Source organism: Sciurus carolinensis, chromosome 1, assembly GCF_902686445.1.
Source record: "Sciurus carolinensis chromosome 1, mSciCar1.2, whole genome shotgun sequence".
In the NCBI taxonomy this organism is placed as follows: domain Eukaryota; kingdom Metazoa; phylum Chordata; class Mammalia; order Rodentia; family Sciuridae; genus Sciurus; species Sciurus carolinensis.
In genome coordinates this window covers 190567396-190590791 of record NC_062213.1, presented here as the reverse complement: position 1 = coordinate 190590791, position 23396 = coordinate 190567396, and the positions used below count along the sequence as shown (strand labels likewise).

Genomic DNA, 23396 nt, shown 5'->3' with positions numbered 1-23396 from the left:
ACCCCAGACACAAGAGGACTCCCACCCCAGGACCTGGGTATCCTCAGAATGAAGGATTTGGGGCAACCCCCAGGTCCAGGAGCTCTCCCCACCCCTATTTTGGCATCCCCAGAAAGCAAGCTCACGAGCCACCCATCCTTACATCTCTGGCCACTGGGGCTGGAGGGGGGTTAGGAGATGGCTGTCTACTTTCCCGGTCACCTGGGGCAGGAAGAATAAGCAACTGCTCTACCCACTCCCTTCAGGGTTTGGGGTGTCACTGTTTGGAGCTGTAGAGAGGGAAGGGAGCCCCAGTGCAGCCCCTCCTGTCCCTCTTTTTCCTGAGGACTTCTGCCAGAGGCCTCAAGAGTGGCCCCAGATCTAAGGGCAGAGGACGCTGCTCCCTCCTGTGTCCTGTCCTCTCAGCTGGGATAGGGTCCCCAGTCCTGTCCTGTCTTCTTTGACTGAGACCAAACCTCCAGACTGGGGGAAGCCAGAGGAAAGGAGAGGGGGCCCCCTCAACTCTCCTGCCCCCCCCAATGTGCCCCACATGCTGAACCTCAAGGTTTTCAGCCCTGGACTTGTGTGCACCTCTGAAACAGGTTCCTCTGCCACCATCTCGGCTGGTCAACTCCCCCCACATCTTGTGCACGCCAGCAGGAGCACCCCCAGGCAGGAGGGTCCTGCTCTGGGCACCCTCCACTGTGTCCTCCTCCTTTTTGACTGTGTCACCTTATGTGTCGGTGATTTCCACCGGACCATGTTTCCTGAGGATGGGGACCTCAAGGTTTGTTTCATGTCTGTATCCCCACGCCCAGTACCAGACCTGAATCTGTCGTTCTGAGAACACCCAGGTACCGAAGTGGTGGTCCTCTGAATATGGGACCATCTGGGGGGTGGGGTGGAATCTCTTTAACTGTCACTCCCACTCATGGGCAGGCTCAGTACACACCATTTGGGTGAGACTGCATGAAGGGCCACACGACCCAATTACTTCAGTCCCAGGCTCCCTCTCGTGGCAGAGGGAGGCCTTACACCCTAGCCCTACCACCCCCGACCCCCACACCCACCAAAACAAAAACCCCCCAAAACAAAAAACCCAGCAGGGTGGAAAGAAGCCAGCCTGAATATAGGGGGAAAAGGTCAGTGGTCAATCCTCAACCCGATCCCTGACCCCAATACCAAGGTACACAAAGACAAAGATACCTGGCAGCTTATTAGAAAATAGCTTATGTTACAACAAAAAACACCTATAAAAACATTCTGTCCCAGCAAAGCTCTGGGGCTGGGGGGGAAAGGAGGTTCAGAGCACATGGACGGTCCAGATCTGGGATGCCCTGTCCTTGGCCAGTTCCCACAGCACCACATGGTCCCGGTCATAGCCTCGGCCACCTAGGAGAGGATGGGAGAATCAGAGGTGGTCAGAGAAAGCTGGGGACCATGCTGCCCTCGGCTCCCTTCCATACATGCAACCCATGTTACCTTTCACATCCAGGATCCGGCCTTCAAACATCTGGCTGCAGATGTGGCCCAAATCATTGATGCTCCAAGTCTGTCGTGGCAGGCGGCTCTCAGCCCAGAGCACCACCTTGGAGCCTAGACTGGGAGGTCCAATTACCTGCAGACTCATGGTGGGGGCCACCTGAGGCCCAGGAGATCATTAGGCACTGTTTTCCCATAGGGATTCTACCATACCCAAGACACCCTCAAGACATTGGGTTTGAATTCTGGTTCTGGTGAACTGTGGCCCTAAGCAAGTCTCTTAATCCTTCTGAGTTTCTGCTTTCTTATAAGAATCCTGAATACTAGTTTTTTGGTTTTGGGTTGTTGTTTGTTTGGTTTTGAGGGTTTAACATGAGAAACCATAAAAGAGCTGGGAAAATATTAGCCCCACTAGGACATAGGTTTTAGCATCAGACAAACATCCATACATTTACTGGCTGTGTGACTTTCAGCAAATTACTTAATCTCTCTGTGCTCTGATACCCTCACCTATAAAAAGCAGAGTACAATAGAATCTGCCCATAGCATTCTCTGAGGATACAGGAAGCATTCATGCAAAGGGTTTAATATGGTACCTGACACATAGTCAGTATTCCCTCTCATTCCAAGTAAAAGGCAAGAAAACAAAACAAAAACTAAAACAAAACAAAAAGCAAAAAACTCACAATGGCCTACAAACACCTACACTCCCCCCAACCCTTCTCACCTCATCTCTTGCTTCCTCCCTCACTCACTTCATTCCAACCACTCAGGCAGCCTTGCCCATCCTAAAAATTCCAGGCCTGGGGCTGGGGAGATAGCTCAGTCGGTAGAGTGCTTGCCTTGCAAGTGCAAGGCCCTGGGTTCGATCCCCAGTACCGCAAAAAAAAAAAAAAAAAAAAAAAAAATGCCAGGCCTGTTCACATCTTGCACTTGCTGATCTCTCTGCCTGGAATACTTTTCCCTTAAACATCTGCATAGCTGCCCCCTTCAAATGTCACCTTCTCAGGAAGAGTTACTTGAAACTCCCTATCCTTCCTTGATCTACCTTTCCTCTATTGCACTTTTTGTCATCTAAAATAATAAGATATTTTGCTCATTGAAGATGTTTCTGCCTCTCCTCAGGGGCATGTAAACTTCAGGAGGGCATAAGTCTTTCTGTCTTCCTACTGCTATAGTCCCAGCCCCTAGAACAGAGTAGGTGCCCAGGAAACAGGAGTGAGTCTATCATCACCAGCAGGACTCAAGTTCTGGCACAGGATATCAGAGCTGGGGGGTTCCTTAGAGGTATCTGGGTCAACTGTTTGGACACTGAGGCCCCAGGGAAAGCATGAACTGGAGGGTTCCACGCCTGCACCCTCCACCTCCACAGGGTCCCACGGGTCCTGTTCCTGACTGGGCTGGGGTTCCCCAAGGTAGCTTGCAAATGCCTGGGCCCAGGGAGTCCCTTCCCAGCCCCAAACCAGTACCTGGTTCTTCAGCAGCCCATCCTCATAGTACCAGACGAAGCTGCCGCCAGCCCGGGGCTCAGAGACCACCACACGACCCGCCTTCATGTCCTCCACGTGGTCGGGCACTGCCAGGAATCCCCCCAGGGCTGCATTCCAGAGGCGGAAATAAGCTCGGCGCTGGTGGCAGGGAGAGGTCGAGGGTCAGGAGTCCCCAGGCAGGGGTGCCCACCACCCTCCGCTCGGACCTTCTAGGATCAAGCTCCCAATCCCTCCTTTGTACCCAACTTCCCCTGACCCTGCTGCGACCTCGCCCTTCTTTGCACACACACTCACTAAGGGCACATGGGTAATTCACACTCACTCACCTACTACTCTGTCCACAGACATCCATGGACGTGTGCAGAGGGACACTCTGACAGATACACCCACGATGTGTGAGGTGGCACGGAAGCTCACAGAAGACACAAACAGGCAGATTCACGCACCCCACCCAACAGGGCCCCTCCACGCCTGGAGCGTATGCTTGCTACAGGACAGATGTGCCTGCAGACAGCCGTGCACACACATGGGCACACACACATGCTAAGGGGGTGGTGACAGGGGGACACCAGACTGTCCACAAGTCAGCAGGGGGTCTCGAGGGTGGTGACAGTAACAGTAGCAATAAGAGTGACCACAACCAAAGTCAAGTGCTTCCTATTCCAGCACCATTCCAAGGGGTCCACGTCCATTTTAGATCCTCAGTCCTCAAACACACCCATGGTACCACATGCTGTCCCCATTTTAAAGATGAAGAAATGGAGTCCACAGAGGGGCAGTGCGTGCCCAAGATTGCAGAGCAAATCCTTGTCCACTTCTCTGGGACCTTATTTCCCCATCCGCAAAAATGTCAGGGTTGGAGATAATCTCCAGGATTTCTTCCAGCAACGATGGCATTAGAGTCCGTGGACATGAGGACGACACCGGCACCCTCATACACACACACACACACTCAGTGGGCACAACCAGGTGTGCACATGGAGAGGTTACCTCCAGAGCACACAGATCCATGACCACGAGTGATGTCACAGGCCCAGAAACAGACACACACAGAGCTCAGGGCGGTGCTGCTGCGGAAATCAATTATGCCAAGATGAGACCCATGCCTGGATAAGCGGGCACAGACACCCAGGTGCAGACACCTGGTTCCCAAAGTGAGGGGCTTACTGCTGGAGGTGGTACAGGAGATGCTTCTCAGTCCTGTGTGGAATAACACATTTGGGGGATTGAACCCAGGGACCACTGAGCTCCACCTCCAGCCCATTTTTAAAATTTTTATTTTGAGACAGGCTCTTGCTAAGTGGCCCAGGCTGGCCTCCAACTTGCAATCCTCCTGCCCCAGCCTCTCAAGCAGCCTGAATGACAGGCACACACCCCCATGCCTGGCTTGGAGAAACTTATTTTTGAAAATTCAGTGATAATGTACTTATTCTGTCTATTAAGAAAAAAATCATATATGATTTTATCGATAGTATTCCTTAGGACAAGGATACAGTAAAATAAATTTAGAGAAAACTCTTAGGTAGATAATGGTGCAAGAAGTGGGAAGAGGGGCAGAAATTGTGATAAAAGTCCGTCAGTGCTGAGCTTGGGAAACACGCAGACGCACCCCTGCAGAGGCAGACCCGGGACAGGCCCTGGACACTCCCTGATGTGCTACCCACCTGTTTGATGGGGTAGAGAGAACCCACCCTCTGGGTGCCGCTGTAGGTCAGCCAGTTGGTGATCTCACAGCTGCTCACCAGCCACTGGCGGCCCCTGAAGTCACTGTGCTCACACAGCACCCAGCTGGGCCCAGCAGGTGCCAGGCAGGAACATAGAGAGAGAGACAGGCGGGGAGAAGGCAGGACGTCAGGGCGATGTCCCCCTCCTCTTCTCTCATGTGGGAACTCCTTTTGGGGGGGCAGGGTCCTCGACGGGGAGAAGACTGGGAAGTAGATCTGGGTTTCTCAGAGCCACCGTAGGGTCCCCGGAAGCCCCGGGGCTGGGGGTCCAAGTCCTGAGAACCGGTGACCCTTCCGAGTCTGCGCTTCTCCCTCCTGCCCAGCTTGGCCCCCGCTACCAGCCCCCACATCCCCTGTGCCACCCGTGACACTCACACGCCCCCCTCGATGCGCACGGACAGCACGTGGTTGTTGAAGCCCTCCGCCTGCAGGCTGCGCACCTCTCGGTCCAGCTCGATCTCCTTCCCCTCGAAGCACTCCCGGCCGTACAGGAAGATGGCAGGCTCTGCAAAGTGCTGGGGCCAGGGGAGGAGGGGTGAGGCCACAGAGCCCCAGGCTGCCCGCACCACCGCACCGCGGGCTCTCATCCCTCCCGAGCTCCTTCAGTGGCATCAGGGCGCGGCCGGGAGCGTGTCCGCGGATTCCCGGAGGCAGCACGCACCAGATCCGCCCCAGCTTGCCTCTCAGACACGCTGTCTAGTAAACGGCACTTCAAGACCTAATGGCCAGGCCAGAAACCCGGGGCTCATCATACAGCCCCCTTTCCATCTTCGAAATAGGAACAGCTGCAATACCCACACTGGCGACAATGGCCTTGCTCTCTGCTCGCCAGATCCCGGGAGCATCTCCTCCGATCTCACTGTGCTGCTCCAACAACCCCATGAGGTAGGTGCTGTTGTGATCCCCATTTAACAAAGAGGAAACGGGTAGGAGAAGGTGAGACCCCTTGCTGGAGGCCCTAAGGCTGAACTTCAGAACCCCGTCTGTGCGCCTTGTGAGGGACTTGGGCTGCAGAGCCAGACTGCCTGGGGGAACCAGCTGAGCCTGTGGCCTGCTGAGCAAGTTGGCTGCTCCCAGCCTCAGTTTCCACAACTCACGGGTTACAGAGAAGGTTAAAGGTCTTAAGTGCGCTCAGCTGTTCTGATAGCCAGTCCTAGGGTCCTAAGTGCCCTAATGAGGCCAGCGGCACTTATGTCCATCTCTTGGCTAGTGCAGGACACCTCCACTCACTCTGGACACCAAAGTAGCCACCGGGCTGCCTTACCTTTCTTGTCATCCTGCAGATGGCTGCAGAGCCATCTTCCTAGTGTCCCCCACAGGCTTCCTGCAGTGGAGCATCACCGGGGCAGCGCCGGACCCCTCCCCAGCCCTACTTCTACATCCGGATGCACCACTCTGTCACTCTGCACTGTGAGCTTTAGGTCACAGAGGCACTCACCAGGGGCACCTTCCGGAGAGAGCCCACGACGGTGGAGGACAGGCAGCCCATGGCCGTGAGAGTGGGGAACTCGCCCTCTGACAGAATGTGCTGGTCTCCCTGGAAGTTCTTGTCATCGAACAGGATCCAGCTGGGGAAAGGGAAGAGCAGTAGAAGAGGGTTACAAGCCTACCCTGTCCCAGGTCTGCCAGACAACCTGAGGTCTAAGAGTGGCTGCAGACTTGATGGTATTCCCCCAGCCCAGGGGAGGTCTAAGATGGACAGGCACCACAGCAGCAGGGACTGGGGTCAGACTTAACAAAGGACTGGATGAAATCATACTGCCCCTTTGGAAGAGAATTTGGTAATATCAAGCAATATTCCATGAGCAATTTACCCAGTAATTCCATATCTAGAAATCTATCCCAAGGACACCCTTCAAAAACATGAAATAACAATCGCATGACACTATTCATTATAGCACTGTTTGCAATAGCAGAGAGTGGAAGCCATCCAAATGTCCATCGATAGGAGACTGGTTGAGTCACCTGTACAGTTCAGTAGTTTTTGGTAGATTCACCAGATTGTACTATGCTCCCTTTTGTGTAAGAAAATGAGGAAAGAAGAAAACAAAACATATTTGCTTTCTATATTTATATACAAATTGACAAATGACTGTATATTTGCATATACCTTCAAAAACAAACAATAGATGAGCAAAGTAAACACTAAAAGAGATTCTGTACCGGGGAGGGAGGGGAAAGGTGGGAGGGACAGAGGTGGAAGCTTTGGGACTGTTAGAGACTGAATATTGTGTCTCCCCAGAATCACATGTGGACACCCGACTCCATGTATTTAGAGATGGGGACTTTGGGAGGTAATTAGGTTCAGATGAAGTCAAGAGGGTGGGACCCCACAATGGGGTGGGCATCCTTATAAGAAGAGAAAGAGTCAGGAGTTCTGTGCTCTCTCTCTGCAATATGAGGACACAGCAGGAATGTGTCTTCCTGCAAACCGTGAGGAAAGACCTCGCTGGGAGACTGAATTAGCCAGCACCTTGGATCTTGGACTTGCCTCTAGAACTATGAGAAAATAAACTTTCTTTTTTCTTTCTTTCTTTTTTTTTTTTCAGGGGTGGTGGTAATTGAACTGGGAATTGAACCCAGAGGTACTCTACCACTGAACTATATTCTCAGCCTTTTTTATTTTTTTATTTTGAAACAGGGTCTCAGTTGCCCAGGCTGGCCTTGAACTTGTGATCCTCCACCCCCAGCCCCCTGAGTTGCTGGGATTATGGGCATGGGCCACTGTACCCAGCTAAATTTCTGTTGTTTAAGCCATAGAGTCTATGGCATTTTGTTATGGCAGCCCTGAGCTAAGACAGACACCATGCAAGTATTTTATGAAATTAAAAAACAAAATTAGTACTGGGGGTATAGCTCAGTGGTAGAGTACTTGCCTAGCATGGTGAAGTCCTGGGATCAATCCCCAGCACAGGAAGGAAAAAAAAAAAAAAAAAAGAATTAAGTAAAAATGAAGAGTAGTCCTAAAAATTGAAAATAAATTAATGAACCTAAAATATATCAGATTGGTGACATAAGCACATAAAATAAAGATTATTTTAAATTTAAACATCTTTAAAACAGAGCATTTTGAATATATATATATATATATATATATATATATATATATCAAAGGGTATGTGATGTTCTGAGGACAAAAGAACTGCAAAGTCTTGAGCAGCTTTCAGTGATTCTTACTGTGAGTAGCAATCTTGGTATTATAGTTTTGAAACACTTAACAGTGAATTTTGATCTCTAAATACCATTTCTCATGACAAGGAACCAGGAGTTCCTTGGGAAATGGATGATACCAGGTTTGGAGCAAGAAATGTACAAAATGATCCTGGGGCATTGTGTGGTATCCGAAAAACAAGGAAGTTCTCAAAACTATGAGGATCATATCAAAAGGACCCAGAGGCAATTTGAAGGGACTCTCATTAGACAAAGATGGAACAATCTTCACCATCTTTAGTAATAAGAGAAATGCAAATCAAAACTACACTAAGATTCCATCTCACCCCAATTAGAATGACAATTATCAAGAATACAAGCAACAATAGGTGTTGGAGAGGATGTGGGGGAAAAGGTACACTCATACATTGCTGATGGGGATGCAAATTAGTGCAGCCACTCTGGAAAGCAGTTTGGAGACTCCTTAGAAAACTTGGAATGGACCAACCATTTGACCCACTATCCCACTCCTCAGCCTATACCCAAAGGACTTAAAATCAGCATACTACAGAGATACAGCCACATCAATGTTCATAGCTGCTCAATTCACAATAGCGAGACTGTGGAACCAACCTAGATGTCCTTCAATTGATGAATGGATAAAGAATCTGTGGTATATATATATAATGGAATATTACTCAGCTATAAAGAATAATAAAATTATGGCATTTGCAGGCAAATGGATGAAACTGGAGAATATCATGCTAAGTGAGATAAGCCAATCTCACAAAACCAAAGGAAGAATGATCTCGCTGATAAGTGGATGATGACACATAATGGGGGGTGGGAGGGGGACAAGAATGGAGGAAGAAGGGACTGTATAGAGGGAAAAGAGGTGTGGGAGGGATGGGGGGGAAGGAAACAATAACAGAATGAATCAAACACCATTACCCTATGTAAATGTATGATTATGCTAATGGTATGCTGTTACTCCATGTACAAACAGAAACAACATGCATCCCATTTGTTTACAATAAAAATAAATTAAAAGAAAAAATATGGAATAATCTGAGCATAAAAGGGAATACTTACTGCAAAGGACTAAAGCATATCAGATACATAAAAATCCATGAGTTTGTTATGATACTTTAAAAAAAAAACTTCTCTGGTCAGCTTTGGAGGTTGTTGCTAGGATACCAATTTAGAAATTATTCTGACAATTGATAAAGAGAAAGGGTCAAACATTGATCCTTGGAAAAGGATCAAATGGCACTGTCTATATAAATTATTTCAGGTAGTCAAATAGTTGAAAGGGAAAGGTTTTTTGTTTTTGTTTTTCAGTAGTATGGATTGAACTCAGGATGGGGCTGCTTTACCACTGAGTTACATTCCCAATCCTTTTGAGTTTTCCTTTTGAGACAGGGTCTCACTAACTTGCTAAGTCTGGCCTCAAACTTCAAACTCGTGATCCTCCTGTCTCAACCTCCCCAGTCACTTGGATATGGGCATGCACCACTATGTACAGCAGGAATTCTTCTTTATAGAAATATTCTAACTAATATATGTAGAAGGAATGACAACAACTTGCAAATAATGCTATAGCTTCCAGAGAAATAATGGGTTTAGGCAATTATCGATGGATGGTAGAATCACAAGGTGAAAGATAATAAAGTATGAGATAACTGGGTGCAGTGGTGCATACCTGTTACCCCTGATACTCAGGCTGAAACAGAAGGATCCCAAGTTCAAGGTGCCTCAGCAAACTTGTGAGACCCTGTCTCAAAATAAAATGAATAGGGCTGGGGATGTAGCTCAGTGATAGAGCACTACTGGGTTCAACTCCCAGTACTGCGGGAAAAAAAGCATCAGGACTTTTATAATGTAGAGATTTTAATATCATTAAAAAGAGACACCTAGACATTATGTACCTTCCCCTGTTATGGAACAGGTAGTATATGTCAGACTTCTTGCCAAAACAAAAAGCCCTGAATCTAATCAAGACATTTGGGAGACAAAGTAACAAGTTACAAGACACCATCAGGAAGCAATTAGCCAAATATAGAAGATATTTGATATACAGATATACAGGCAACTGTATTACCAAAGCCAATTATTGGATTTCTTTTCTTTTCTTTCTTTCTTCTTCTTCTTCTTTTTTTTTTTTTTTTTTTTTTTTTTTTTTTTTTTTTTTTTTGATACGGGGTTTCAGTAAGTTTCTTAAGGCCTGGCTAAGTTGCTGAGGCTGGCCTTGAACTTGTGATCCTCCTGTCTTGGTCTCCCAAGCTGCTAGGATTACAGGCATGTGCTAAAATGCAGGGCTAAATTACTGGGTTTCTTCAAACAAATAAATGGTATGGAACAAAAAGGGGAAGACTGATAGATTTGAAGCCAAATCAGTCAAATGCAGTGTTTATACCTTATTTGTATCCTGAAAACAAGAAGAAGAAGAAGAAGCTAATTTCACAGGGCATTTTTAAGACAACTGGAAAAATTTGAACATGGACAGGGTATTAGATAGTATTAACAAATTGTGGTTAATATTATTAGATATGATAATGACCTGTAGCTATGTAGCGGGGGGAAACCCTTATTTGAGACACGTATTGAATGACGTGTTCATCTATGAAATTTTATGTTGGGTCAGGGATTTAAAATACAGCTCGCACCCCGCCCCCAAAAAGTGGCTGGTTCTGTGGCAGGCCTTGAAGTTCCAGCTATTTGGAAGGCTGAGGCACAAGGATCAAGGATCACTTGAGCCGAGAAGTTCAAGACAAGCCTGGGCAACACACCGAGATTCCATCTCAAAAAAAAAAAAAAAAAGATCGGGGTTCTTTACACTATACTATCTACAGTTTTCCATTCAAACTTTATTTTGTTTTAAAATTGAATGACTCGGGACAGAACAGCGTACCTCAAGGAAGCTGGGAGAAGGAAGGAAATGGGCTGGAAGAAGAGACCCTGTCGTGCTCTAAGCACACGCTGCCACGCCCCCCTCCCCTAGTGCGCACCTGCCGCCGTGGACTCTGCAGGACTGAGGCTGGAAGGAGGCGGGCAGAGAGGCCTGGTCATCTTCGAAGGAGATGTGGTCGCCCAGGAAGTCGGGGCCGGAGAAAAGCTGAATCTGGAGGCAAAGAGGGGTGGAAATGAAAGTAAAGGAGGGCGACCGAGCAGGACAGAAGGAATGGCGAAGACCGGGAGAGCTCCGAAATGAGGGAAGAGGTGACGGGCGCCCCGCCGGTCCCTGCGGTGCCAGTTTCTTACCTTTGAGACAAAGTGCAGATCGTGCTCCCCGACCTGAAGGGAGGAACCAGAGTCGAGGCTCAGGAGGGCTCTCAGCATGCAGCCTCAATGCAGCCTCAGCTCCCCTAGGTTTCCACACCCCTCCTCAGGCGGCCGCCGGCCCCGCCCCTTCCCGGATGCCCCGCCCCCAGGAGGCCGGCCCTTCAGCCACGCTCTCTCTGCCCCGCGCCACGCGGGCTCCCAGCACGCACCTGCAGGACCGGCTGCAGCGAGGCGAGGGCGCTGTTGCCCGCGCCCCAGTCGTCGCAGTTGCGGTACACGCCCTTCTCCAGGACGTACTGCTCCCCGGAGAAGCCCACCTGCTCATAGGCCACCCACCTGCAGGAAAGACGGGGCCGGGTCAGCAGAGGAGGAGCCGCTACCTTTCCCGGAACCGCCGCCCGGCTCCAGAACCAGGAGCACTCACACGCCGCTGAGCACGTGGATGGCCTGGGTGCGCGGACCGTGTCGCACTAGCTCCACATCTGGCAATGCCGCGCTCACCTCCACGCCAGGCCCCTCGAAGTCCATGGCCTCAAACAGCACCACGGCCGGGTCCCCGAAGTCCTAGGCCCCAGGGACAGTCAGGTCGCTCCTGCCCAGGGTAAGAAACCCCCTGGGAGTGTCCGGAACCCAGGGACGCAACTCACACGGAGAATTAGGGGTTAGACGGCCGTGTGGCCTGGGGAAGAGCCGCAAAAGGGAGACAAGCCCCCAGGGAACACTTCCGGGGAGAACAGGGAGAGTGGGTACAAATTCTTCTCTCAGATTGTCCCGGGGGAAGTCTGGCTGTGGCCAGAGTCAGAGGGTTAGTCCAGTTGCTTACCGTCCGGATGACCCGGAGGGAGGTCAGCCACTCGTCAAAACCTCCCCAGTGCGTCCAGTCTGCATATGCGCCCTCTTCCAGCAGGTACTGGTGGCCCCGGAAGCCCTCCTTCTCATAGCCCACCCAGCTGGAAGCAGGGGGAGGATGGATAGACAGACTCAGTGGCAGGAAGCCAGTGGATGGTAAGAGCTCCCCGGTCCTAGGTAGCCCAGGTGGCAAAGTAGGGTGATGAGGTAGAAGGAGGCATCCTTAGTCCTCACCAGCCTCCGAGAATTCGCAGGGACCCCACAGAGGCCAGGTGTGGACTCTGGCTGTCCTCTGGCTGCTGCAGGTTGTAGATGTCTCTGCTCACTTCCCAGCTCTTTCCCTGAAAACCTGGGGCTTCATACACCACAGCCTGGGGGAAAGAATGGCAGATGATAGGTGTCATCTGGACCCAAAGACACCCAGCCAGCCCAGGAACTGCTCTGCTATGCACCAGTGGTGCTAACCTCTCCCAGGCTCTTCTTTCTTGTTTTCCAGTCCAAACCATGATAACAACTATCCCCACCCACCAAAGATCCTCTTTGATCCTGAAGCCCAGACCCTTACCTTGGGCTCTCCTGGCTTCTCCACACTTGGGCAGCCCTGCAGAAGAGACACTACTGAGTCTCCAGCCCGCAGGCAGGAGAAGACAGATGGGGAAGGCAACCTAGGATATTCTTGAGACCCCTAAAAATGGCCAACCCATGTCCTCCCTCTCCCTACCCCTTGGGCTCTTCCTCTTTCTCTTCCAGTCCCACTCCCAGTAGGAACTCCTGGGAATCCACCAAGGAGTGCTGTTGCACATTTGTTTCCCCCTCTCCTGCTCACAGATGCAGGACCATGCTACCTGGGACCAGGAGCAGAGTGGCCCATGGTGTTCCCTGCTCCTTACCAATCTTACGGGCTTCAGGGAGCCCACACTGGGGTCTGATGTACCCCAGGCCTCCGAGGTAGGGTACTCTCCAGGCTCCAGGATGTAGGGGGTGTCTTCAAAGAAGGGTTTGGGATACAGCAGCCACCTGGTAGAAGACAGAGCCACTTTACCCCAGACCCCTAGGGACACAGATGAGTGAATGGGAAGGGAGGTTTAGGGGGAAGGAGGAAGTTTGGGGGAGAGGCTTCCTCAGGAGGACACTCTAGCCCTCTGTCCTCTCTTGCAGTGGCCCCTCCATTGGTCTCCCTCCCTCTGGCCTTACTGTCTTAAATTTCACACAGCAACTGGAGAGTTCTTTCTAGCACACATTCCTGCTTTAAAACCCCCAGTAGTTCTTATTAGTCTCACAATTAAGCCCAGCTACACAGAGGTCCATGATCTGCCCCTCCTTCCTCCTGGCCCATGGCTTCCCACTTGCTGTTCACACTATTCAGACTGAACTTTTTGGTTTTTGGTGCTGAGGTTGGAACCCAGGGCCTCATGCTAAGCATGCCCTCTACATCGAGCTACCCACCCAGCCCCCAGACTGAACTTTTGAACCTTATATTTCTTACCACTGGGTCTTTGTGTGCTATTCCCCCTGCCAGATATAATCTTTTCCCCAGTCATTCAATTAAAATATATTTAGGGACATCTCCTGTGGACCAGACCCTGCTTTGAGCACCAGGGATTCAGAATGGAATAAAACACAAATTCCTGTCCTAACGGAGATTAGATTTTTGACCAACTCGTCCCGGCTGAGGTGTCTCCTCCTTCAGGAAGGCTTCTTTGGCTGCCCTCCTTCTCCGTCCCACCCCCACCTTCAACTGGATTGTGCTTTTTGTTTTTTCTTTCTTTCTTTCTTTCTTTTCTTTCTTTTTTTTTTTTTTTTTTTTTTGTGATTCAGGGGACTGAACTGAATACAGGGGCACTCTATCACTGAGCTACATCACAGTCCTTTTTTTTTTTTTTAATTTTTTCTTTTGGACAGGGTCTGGCGGAGTTGCCCAGACCGGCCTTGAACTTCCCTTCCTTGACCTCCCCAGGTGTGAGCTGTGCTTTCTGGGTTCCTGCAGCACTGTATCCACCCTGCATCCCAGAATCCTGGACTGCTATTGTCTGTTTACTTGCCTGTTGCCACCAGCACACTAAGCACTTTTGAGGGCAGGAACTGTGTCCCATCATCCTGTGTCCCCATCACCCAGTATGGTGATTGTTAAATGAAAGATTCGAGAACAGCCTAGACTCACAGTCCTGCAGAAACAGTAGCAGATGCCACCTGCAGGGGCCTCTCCAGGCCCTGGAGGTCCTTCAAGGCCTCTGTTAGCTTCACTTGCTCTCCCTTCAGGCCCTCCTCAGAGAACAGGCTGATCTCGGGGATGCAGTAGTCCTGCAGAGGAAGTGAGCACAATGAAAGACACACCAGTCGTCCTTGGAGACTGCCTGCCCACCCTCTGCTTCCTCCAGCTCGTCCAGCCAGGGCTCCAGGGGGCTTCCAGGAAGACCTTTCTGGCTGTCTCTTCAGAAACCAGGGGATGACTGGGGTGTCCTCTTCAAGTTCAGCCAGCCAAGCCTAAGGCCAAAATCTTTATCGGAACTTTCTGAGCTGAGACGGAAGTTTCCAGGAGAACCTGCAAAGCCTCATGCCCTTCCTTGCCTCTGGGTGGCCTGCTGGTAGAGGGATGGGCAAGACAGCCACTTCCTGGGGTCCAGCCTTACATACAATTCCAGCCACTGTCCAGACTGGCTGTTTTTGCAGGGGGAGTTGCTGAGGATCAACCCCAGGGCCACATGCATGCTAGGCACATGCCCACCACTGAGCTGCAGCCTCAGCCCACAGACTGGCTTTGATGGTTATCTCCACCTTATCCCTGGCAGCAGCAGGTCTGTGTTCTGGTGTATTCTGAATGTTTCTTCTCACCCACTCACTCCTCCATCACATGGCAATGTATCATCTCCCGAGGGTACAGTACTGGCAAAGGTCACATCCTACTTCGTTCCATTTAGCCCCCCAATGGGCGTTATTAGTTCATTCCCAGAGGAGGAAAGTGAGGCGTGGCGGAATTGAGCAAGCTGCTCATGGTCACGTGGCTTGTGAGGAGCAAAGCCAAGAGCACAGCAGGATGGTTCAGTGTTGCAACCCAGCACCTCCCACATGCCTGGCACACAGTAGGTGCCCACTCAGTGCTGAGTGAATCAAACGATTCTAAGACCTGCTAACTTCAAAACCCTTGTTCTTCCTCTCCTGCTTCATTACCTCCCACATGAAAATGAATTTATTGTGAGGAACTCGCAATAAATTGTCCATAAACATTTGTGCGTTTCTGGAGAGGTTTTGAAAACCACCAACGCTCCTCCCAGGCCACTGCCCTGGTTAAGGCTCAGCTGGTGCTGCCATCTCTGCCAGGAAGAGTACACCAGCTCCGGACCCAGTTTCTCCTTTCCGAAATAACAACGAGCAAAGCCCCAAGTCTGATAGTGGGATGGGCCCTGCTGAGTCACTGCTCTTTCTTCTGCGTCTCCCTACATGGCATTTATTTATTTGTTTGTTTGTTTGTTTTTAGTTTGTGTGTGTGTGTGCCAGGAATTGAACCCAGGGGTGCTAAACCACTGAGCCACATCCCCAAACCTTTTTATTTTTTATTTTGAGACCAGGTCTCGCTAAGTTCCTTAGGGCCTCACTAAGTTGCTGAGGCTGGCTTTGAACTTGCAGTCCTCCTGCCTCAGCCTCCCAAGCTGCTGGGATTATAGGTGAATGCCACTGTGCCCAGCTTGTTTTGCACTTTACAAATGTGATATTATAAGGTTGACTTTTCAAACCACACATCCCTCATTCAAAAATTAGAGGTGTCCCTGGGCTGGAAATCCCAGCCCTTCCTGGTTTCCACCGTTCTCCTGGCAGTCAGGAGCTGTTCCCTGGTTATACGGTTTTCCTGCTTCAAACCAGCCCTCACGGTCTAGTTGGCTGTCCATCCTACAGGGCAGAGGGCAGGCCTCCCCCACCTGCCCATCACCTGGCACAGTGCCAGGCACACAGCAGACATTAGTGAGCATCTGTGAACAGCAGATATCTATGGCACCCTGCTCTGAGTGGTGGGCAATCCCGGCCCATCTCCTCCTGCTCTGGCAAACTTCCCCGAGCTGCTCTCCAGGTTAGGGCTGTCCTCTGCCTGGCCCTGCCTCCCCACCACACTGCATAGTCCCAGGGTCCGTTCCTTCCCCAGGGCCTCCAAGGTCAGGAACCTACAGGTCAGTCCATATTAAGTCCACTTCTGCCCCTGCCCCATATGATCTCTCCTACGCTAGGCACGTGATGCTGTCCCCCTCCACAGGATCCAGGGAAGATGGGGCAACATCTGTCCCCAATCCCAGCCCACTTACGCAGACAGCCCTCCTTAGGGAGCCGATGCCTTGGGTACTCCACGCTGGTCCCAGGACTCCGAGTTCCATGTCTCCTTCGGGCAGGAGCAGCTTCCGGCCCTGAAACTCTGGCTGTTCATACAGCACCCAGCTGTGGGCACAAAGACCCCAGGGTCACAGGTGGGGAGGGGGCTGTACCCACAGCTGACGGGGTTTCCACCAGACTCACGGCCCTCTGCACCCCCAGGTGCACAGCCAGCCCCCGCTGGGCGCTGCCCACTCACCAGCCTCGCACCACCCTGATGGAGGCAGCGGCCCAGCCTGAGGCATCAGCAGCGTCTTCCCAGACCTCCCTGCGGCTGCCCTGGCAGCCAGGCTCTGAGAAGACGATCACCTGAGAAGGACAGCAGAAGTCAGGCCCTGTGCCCGGCCTGGTCTCCACCACCCCACCCACTTGCCTCACATCCTACCTTCCCAGGTCTGGTGTTCAGCTTGCCCTGGGTCTTCAGCGCTGGGCTCTGGAACAGAGTGAGCAGTGAGAAGTCTTACGGGTCACCTGTCTCCCCGCAGCTCGCCATTCCAAGGGTCCCATGTCCTCCCTATTGTCCTCTACCCTCAAGGAAATGGCCCACAGAGGATGAGGATGCCACCCTTGTTTCCAACACCAGGGCTTCATCTCCCTGCCCGTCACTCCCCTCCCCAGGCTTACAGGATATGAAAGCCACCAAGCCCTTGGGAATCCGTAGTACAAACCTGCTGTACAGATAGGAGACTAAGGTCCAGCTTAGTCTCCACCTTAGACCAAGCCTCCCGCCTCCAGGGACTCTGACCCCCTGAACCACCTCTCCTCCCAAACTTTGACCCAAAAGAGGCCAGGCACCTCCCTCACCCTCCCAAGACTTCACTCACCCACCCCTCCGGGGGCTGGGCACATGCAGGCTTCTCTGGCGGTGGCCTTCTGCTACAGAGCAGGGGCAACTGTCCTGGCACCTTCCTGAGCCCCGGTGCCCCATGGGGTGGCAGAGCTGATAGTTTTTTGCCCAGGGGTTCCAGAGCGGGGGCCTCCTTGGTGGCAGGCACCAGACTGCCAAAGAGAAGGCTGCCTCCAAGTCGGGAGGTGGGCCGGTTGCTGGCCAGCATTTCCGCCCCTGGCTGCAGGTGGGGGCTCTTGGCACCTGTTACATGCTTCTTCAACATCTCCAGAGGAGAGCAAGAGGCCGGGGTGGGCCTGGCAGGGGGCGGGTCCCAGGAGGGGCTGGGCCCCACCTTTTCCTGTCTGCGCTGGAGCTTCTCGTCGTCGCTCAGGTAGGGGTTCTCTGGTTCTTCTTCCTCCTCCTCTTCCAGGGGAGGCACCTCCTGGGGGCTGGGCCCCAGTACACATGGCCCCGGCTGGTCCTCCTCGATGGCAGGTAGCGTGGCATACATGGCCAGGTAGGAGGAGCGGGGGGCTCGGGGCAGCCGGTGAGTGCGGAGGATCTCGGGGGGCTCCATGCTCCGTAGCGTATCCAGGAAAATCTCCAGGTCAGCAGCCAGGGCCACCTCATCCTCCTCTCTCAGTGGTTCTGGGGGTGTTTTGCCTTTGGCGGAGTCAGGGACAAGCTGGGACTCCATGCTGGCCTCTGTTTCCTTTGCTACTGGGACAGGAGTGCCTTCTGAGCTGGGGGGCACCTTGTCCATTGGGGAGGATGGGGCAAGGGGGACAGCAGGGCTCTGGATGGCCTCTCTTTGGGTGGGAGATGAGGTGGGGCTCCTCTTGGAACCCTGGACAGCCTTACCCTGTTCGGGGAGCAGGGCAGCAGGAACAGTTGGGCCCTGAATGGCCTTGTCTCGGGTGAGGGAAGGGGAAGGGCTGCCTTCAGCACTCTGAACAACTCCCTCGTGGGTGCTCGAGGCTCCTTCTGGGCCCTGGACAACTTTGGTTGGCTTGGGGGAGGAGGAAGGAGCACCAGGGCCCCCAACTGCCTCTTTCTGGGTTGGGGATGGGGCAGCAGGAACACCTGGGCCCTGAACTGCCTCTTTTGGGGGAAGGGAGACGGGCACATTTTCAGAGTCCTGAGCAAACTTATTCCTTGGCGACGATGGAGCAGAAGGACCTTCCGGGCTGGGGACAGCCTTCCTGCTTTCAGAGGACGGAGCCAGAGGTTGTTCCAGCAGGACGGGGGCAGCAGGGCACTCAGCAAGCCCTTCCCTCTTAACAGCAGGTAGGACATGGGGAGCAGGCTGGGCCCCAGGGATAGTGGGCCCCGCAGGCTGCTCTGGGGGGTGGGCCAGCCCCGAGGACGGGAAGCGTCTCTGGAGTCTGGGAGAGGAGGGCACGGCCACTTGGCTCTGAGAAGTGAGGAGAGGGTGTGGAGTGTGGGGTGTGGGGGCTCCCTGGCCCCGCAGGGGCTCACAGGCCCTGGTGCCCCGGGCTCTGCCCTGGTCTTGGTCTGCGCAGGCTTCAGGCACATGCCGGTTCTGAGGCAGGTGGGCACCCTCTGGAATGACTTCAGGGGCTGAGCTGTCCTTTAGCTCAGCTGTTCCAGTCTTAGGCATTTGCCCCAGAACTGTCCCCTCTGTGCCACCCAGGCCTGGGCTCCTTGGCATGGGACCCGTGGGCCGGGGGAGGTGGCTGGTGGGTGGACTGTGCTCAGCAGGCACCAGGCTGCTCAGCAGCTCCAGGGCCTGGCCGTGGCTGGGCGAGGCCTCGGCCCTGGGGCTCACCACCACCGCCTGGACGCGGGCCACGTTGCGGCCCCTGGGAGGGACCTCGCCTGATGGCGTGGGCCCCACTGTCACAGAGCTGCTCACCCGACGGTCCACGTGCCCCCCCACTACGGTGGTGGTGCGCACAGTGCGGGTGACTCGCCATTCCTCATGGTGCCTGGAGTTCCTGCTGCTGAAACCCGTGCCCGGGTGGGGGCTCGGCTCTCGGGGCCCCGGCAAGGGCACCAGGAGCTCAGTCCTGGCCGGGGCTCCCATGCCTGTGGGCTCAGTCCTGGGAGCCTGGGCACCACCATCGCCCTGGTCCACGGCTTCCTTCGGCTTCCCGGCTGGCCTTTTCTCCTTAGGGGGTGGTGTGTACTTCCTGGAAAAGACGGGCCCATGGCTCTGGAAGTTCCCGGAGCCAGCCTCACCCCGAGGGCCCTGGGAGTTCACAGTCTCTTCTTCCCGTGTAGCAAAGCCGTTGAGGTCCCCTCTGTAGTGATTGTGCTCGAACCTCTCCTGGGGGGCTTCCATCCGGGGCCCTGACACCAGCGACACCTTGTGAAAACGGTGTCTGGTCTCTTCCTGGGCGGGAGGCCGCTGCCGCCATGTCAGTGTGGCACTTACGACTCGGGCCTCCGCCCGGGCTGGGGGCCCAGCTGCCTCCTCCATGTTGGGCCCCAGCAACCTGTCCAGAGGTGTCCTTGTGTCACTGTGGTCCAGCTCCCTGCAGATGGTGCCAGGAAGAAGAAGAGAGATGAGCGTCAGAGAGGGTAAGGTGGCTCTCGAAGTACAGAATAGCCACCCTGCATGGTAGGCTGGGCGCCCTCAGGAGAGTCCCTGGACCTTTTGGTCTTTGTTTCTGCATCTGTAAAGTGGGAAAGATATTCCCATCTCTGACTTGCCTCATCAGAGCCCCTTACCCACTCCCCGTGCCACTTAAAAGTGATTCTGTCAAGGTCCTTCAAGGGGCAAAGCTGAGGCCTGACCTGGAAGGGGAGAGGGAGAGCCTAGGGCGGGGCTGGGTCTCTGCCCAGGGAGCCCTGGGTCTGGACCGACAGCAGCCACAAAGAAACCAGAAAGCCAGGACTAGGCAAGCGCTGCTCTGACCCTGTTCCTGCCAGGCTCCTTACAAGGGAAGTTAAGGAAAAGTGGGCTCTGAGCTGGAGCAGAGCCGCCCCCCAGCCAGGCTGCTTCCTGCTGATGCCCTGGTGCCGGCCTGTTCTCCCTTTCAGGCATCACGGTCCCCAACACAGAACAAGAGTTCGAAGACTGTGTGCTTCAGGGCCTTGTCAGGATATGAGCAGGAGAGAGAGATGAAGACGTGCCTTGTAAACTAAAGCTTGACTCGTGAACTTCCCGGCGTCACTTTGGAGATTTGTGACCAGACCTTAGCGGGGGTGCAATACATGAGTGCGCCAGCAGGAGCACGCACGACCGTGGTCAGACCTGGGGGCAGGTTTGTGTGCGTCTTGGGTCCTGATGGCCCCCTGGGACACTGCGCTTTATGAAGTACTTCCCCCTCAGCTCTCTCCTGTGAAGTTAATCCCCCCGGGGTCAGAGAAGAGGAGGACTGGTCCAGGGGTGCAGCAGGAAGTCGCCAGGCTTGGGTCTGAGTCGCATCTTCAGACTCCAAGCCCCGCAACCCTCTTCCACGTTCTAGGCCCATTACTCCCAAGAGCCTCTTCCTGAAGGGATGGACCTGGGCCTTACTTTTTTTATGACCCTGATCTCTGTGGGTCTCCATAACCTCCCAGAGAACTCTGATGAATTTCTCTGCTTTAACAGTAACAGCAGCAGCCTCCTGTTAAGGGCTTCCTTTCTGTTTTCATTAGTTGTCCTATTGAACCCTCAGAAGAATCCCATGAATCTGAGACCCCATAATGAATACGTTGTTGCTAAATTATAAGCAAACATTCCCATTTTGCAGATGAGATGGTAAAAGGCTCAGAGAGGTTAAGGAACTTGTCTAGAGTCACACAATAGCAGAGTCAAGACTCAGACCCTGGGCTGGGGTTGTAGCTCAGTGACTGAGCACTTGCCTAGCATGTGTGAGGCACTGGGCTCCATCCTCAGCACAGCATAAAAATAAATAAAATAAAGGTATTGTGTCCACTTACAACTAAATTTTTTTTTAAAAAAGACATAAACCCTATCTCTACGTTCATAACCACCGTTCCGAACTCCCTGATTTGTCTGGTAAACTCAGTCTCTACTTTGAGGGTACACTTTCTAAAGGAAGCCACCTCAGTCCTGGAGGGCCATCCACTTCCACCTGCTGATCTCTAGGCTGCCCTGACCACAGAAATCCTATTCCTGGACCCCGGGGACCCTAGAGAAGGTGGCCTGTTCGCCTGTCTTCAGATCTGTGCCCCTTCCTTCCTTCCTTCCTTCCTTCCTTCCTTCCTTCCTTCCTTCCAGAGGCCCCACGCTGGGCCAGGAATGGACCCACTGCCCCAATTCCCCCTCCATCTCATCCTCCTTCCTCCTGAGGAGCTGGTGGACACCCTTATTTGACTTATTTCTTTCTATGCAGTGCTGAGGATGGAACCCAGTGCCTCACATGTGCTAGCCAAGCACTCTGCCAGAGTGACAACCCCGGCTCCTGGAACCCAGAACTTTGACCCTGCCCTGTGGCCCCAGCAGTGACTCAGGTTTTATTAGGGGCAGAGATGAAAGGGGCTGAGGCCCAGGGAAGCCTGACTTGACTCAGGACCACTGGTGGCTTTGCATCTGGGGCAGGGCCCTGGGGGCCCTGGGCAGCTTCACGGTGGGGAAGGGGGAAGCTTAGATGCATTCCCAATCCTTTCCCCAGGCCAGGGCTCCCTGAGAATGGGACATGCCCAGACACCCGAGGTCCTGGGTCTCAGCCCTTCACTGGGCCCGACCCCTCCCTATCCTCATTAAGGAGTGCCTTTCTCCTCCTGGACTCCCGACATGGAGTTCCCCCCTCACTGTCCCCATCCTCCTCACTCCTCACCGGGTCCCCTCTCCACCTGCCACTCACTGAGACTCCTTGTCCCTGATGGGGCCAACAGTAAGCCCCGTGCCGGTGCTGACCCCCTTTCCCTTGTTCATCATTCTCTCGGTAATGATGGTGTCTGGTGGTGAGCTAGACCCAAAGCCAGCTTTCTCATGAACGTGGTACCCAGGAGTCCAGAGAATCAGACGTGCAGAAGGCCCCGCAGACTTCAGCGAAGCCACAGGAAGTCAGCCTCAAATGAAGCCGCTGGTGATCAGCTCAGACACTGTCCGTGACCTCCTGGCAATCAGAATTCCATGCCCTCCACAGCCCGGCCCAACCCTGGCCAACACCCCTGACGGTCACTCATTCCACAAGCGTGTGTTCACTGGCTTCTCCCTGCATACTTCTAAGGGACAGAGGTCACCACTTGACAGTTCACCTGCCCTCTCCCTGGACGTCATGACTATGGGAATGTTTTGCACACTCTTCTGGAATCTGCCTACCTATAGTTCCCAGTTTGTGTTCTTGCTCTGGAGACACACCCCCCAAACCCAGCTGCCTCTCCTGGGCAAGCACAAGTACCCATTTCCAGAGCCTTCTCTTCTCCAGGGCCCCAGACCAGAAGTGGATTTGTTGGCAAGGTGACCTGTAACCTCCAAATAAGGCTGCGGGGTTGGGAAGGGAGAGGCCAAGGGGGGTGGGGGGAGTGTGGGAAAAGCCTCATCTAACCCAACAAGTCCTGGATTCTCCCCGCTTACCTGTGAGTCACCCCCAAACTAGGCCAAACCAGTCCATGGGCCCACATGCTTGCAAACACATGCTGCGTCACAGAGTCACACAGACCCACGGAGTCACTCGGCACAAAAATACACACAGACACCTACTGAGACAAACACAGCCAGGCACCCGCAACCACATGCACAGCCACTCGCCGAGAAACACCCGACAGATGCCCAAGTCACATGGATGCACCAGACGGTGCCCACGTGTGCACACATCGCCAGTGCACACACGGCCAGCTCACCGCCTCCCGCCCTCCGCCCTTGCAGTTCACCCACACCGAAACATGGGCACACACGCACGCAGACATGCCTGGCGTGTTCCCCCGCATCCTGGCTACACCCCCACATTTGCCAATCCTGGCCTAGAGAACCCTCCCCAGAAAGTAGACTTAGAAGGACGAAGTCCCTGGAGGCCACCTCCCGAAGTGGGTCCTAGCCTCCCACATGGGCCTGAGTTCCAAATAACTGGGGAGTGGCAGAGAGAGTCTGGCATCCCGTCACCCATGGCTCTTTCCCTCCCTTCCCCAAGGCCAGCCCCTGCCTCTTTCCTTCCCTGTCTGCAGCCACCTCCCTGCGCAGGGCACTCAGGCAGTTCCCCAAATCAGTCTGGGCCCCCCGCCCCGTCTCCTTCTTAGCTTAGGACCAGGTGCACTGACTCCTGCCCAGAGGACCTGGGCATCCCTGGCTCGGCCTCTGCAGGACATCACTGCCAGAGGATGGCTGAAAACCCCAGGTTC

General features: G+C 53.4%; 1 protein-coding gene and 1 long non-coding RNA gene across 5 annotated transcripts in view; one reads left to right on the top strand and one right to left on the bottom strand.

The window, feature by feature from the left end:
* Positions 1–1177: 1177 nt before the first annotated feature.
* Crybg2 (crystallin beta-gamma domain containing 2) overlaps positions 1178–23396 on the bottom strand; it is a 36159-nt gene continuing 13940 nt past the window's right edge. The window contains 19 exon segments of the mRNA XM_047558951.1: positions 1178–1371; positions 1462–1621; positions 2931–3089; positions 4616–4739; positions 5051–5190; positions 6114–6243; positions 10834–10946; positions 11087–11119; positions 11317–11443; positions 11532–11671; positions 11931–12057; positions 12191–12327; positions 12522–12557; positions 12847–12973; positions 14118–14257; positions 16249–16378; positions 16512–16621; positions 16698–16745; positions 17137–19639. Coding sequence (XP_047414907.1) covers positions 1283–1371; positions 1462–1621; positions 2931–3089; positions 4616–4739; positions 5051–5190; positions 6114–6243; positions 10834–10946; positions 11087–11119; positions 11317–11443; positions 11532–11671; positions 11931–12057; positions 12191–12327; positions 12522–12557; positions 12847–12973; positions 14118–14257; positions 16249–16378; positions 16512–16621; positions 16698–16745; positions 17137–19639 — 4573 coding nt within the window. The 3' untranslated portion in view covers positions 1178–1282.
* On the top strand, positions 11301–21719 carry LOC124989042 (uncharacterized). Of its 4 annotated transcripts, XR_007109548.1 has the most exons (6): positions 11301–11708; positions 12012–12112; positions 16475–18428; positions 19278–19685; positions 20148–20371; positions 21449–21719. It is a non-coding gene; the product is annotated as an uncharacterized LOC124989042 (long non-coding RNA). The 4 variants fall into 4 exon arrangements; XR_007109547.1 differs by lacking the exon at positions 21449–21719 and having other exon boundaries at positions 19572–19685; positions 20148–20960; XR_007109545.1 differs by lacking the exon at positions 21449–21719 and having other exon boundaries at positions 20148–20960.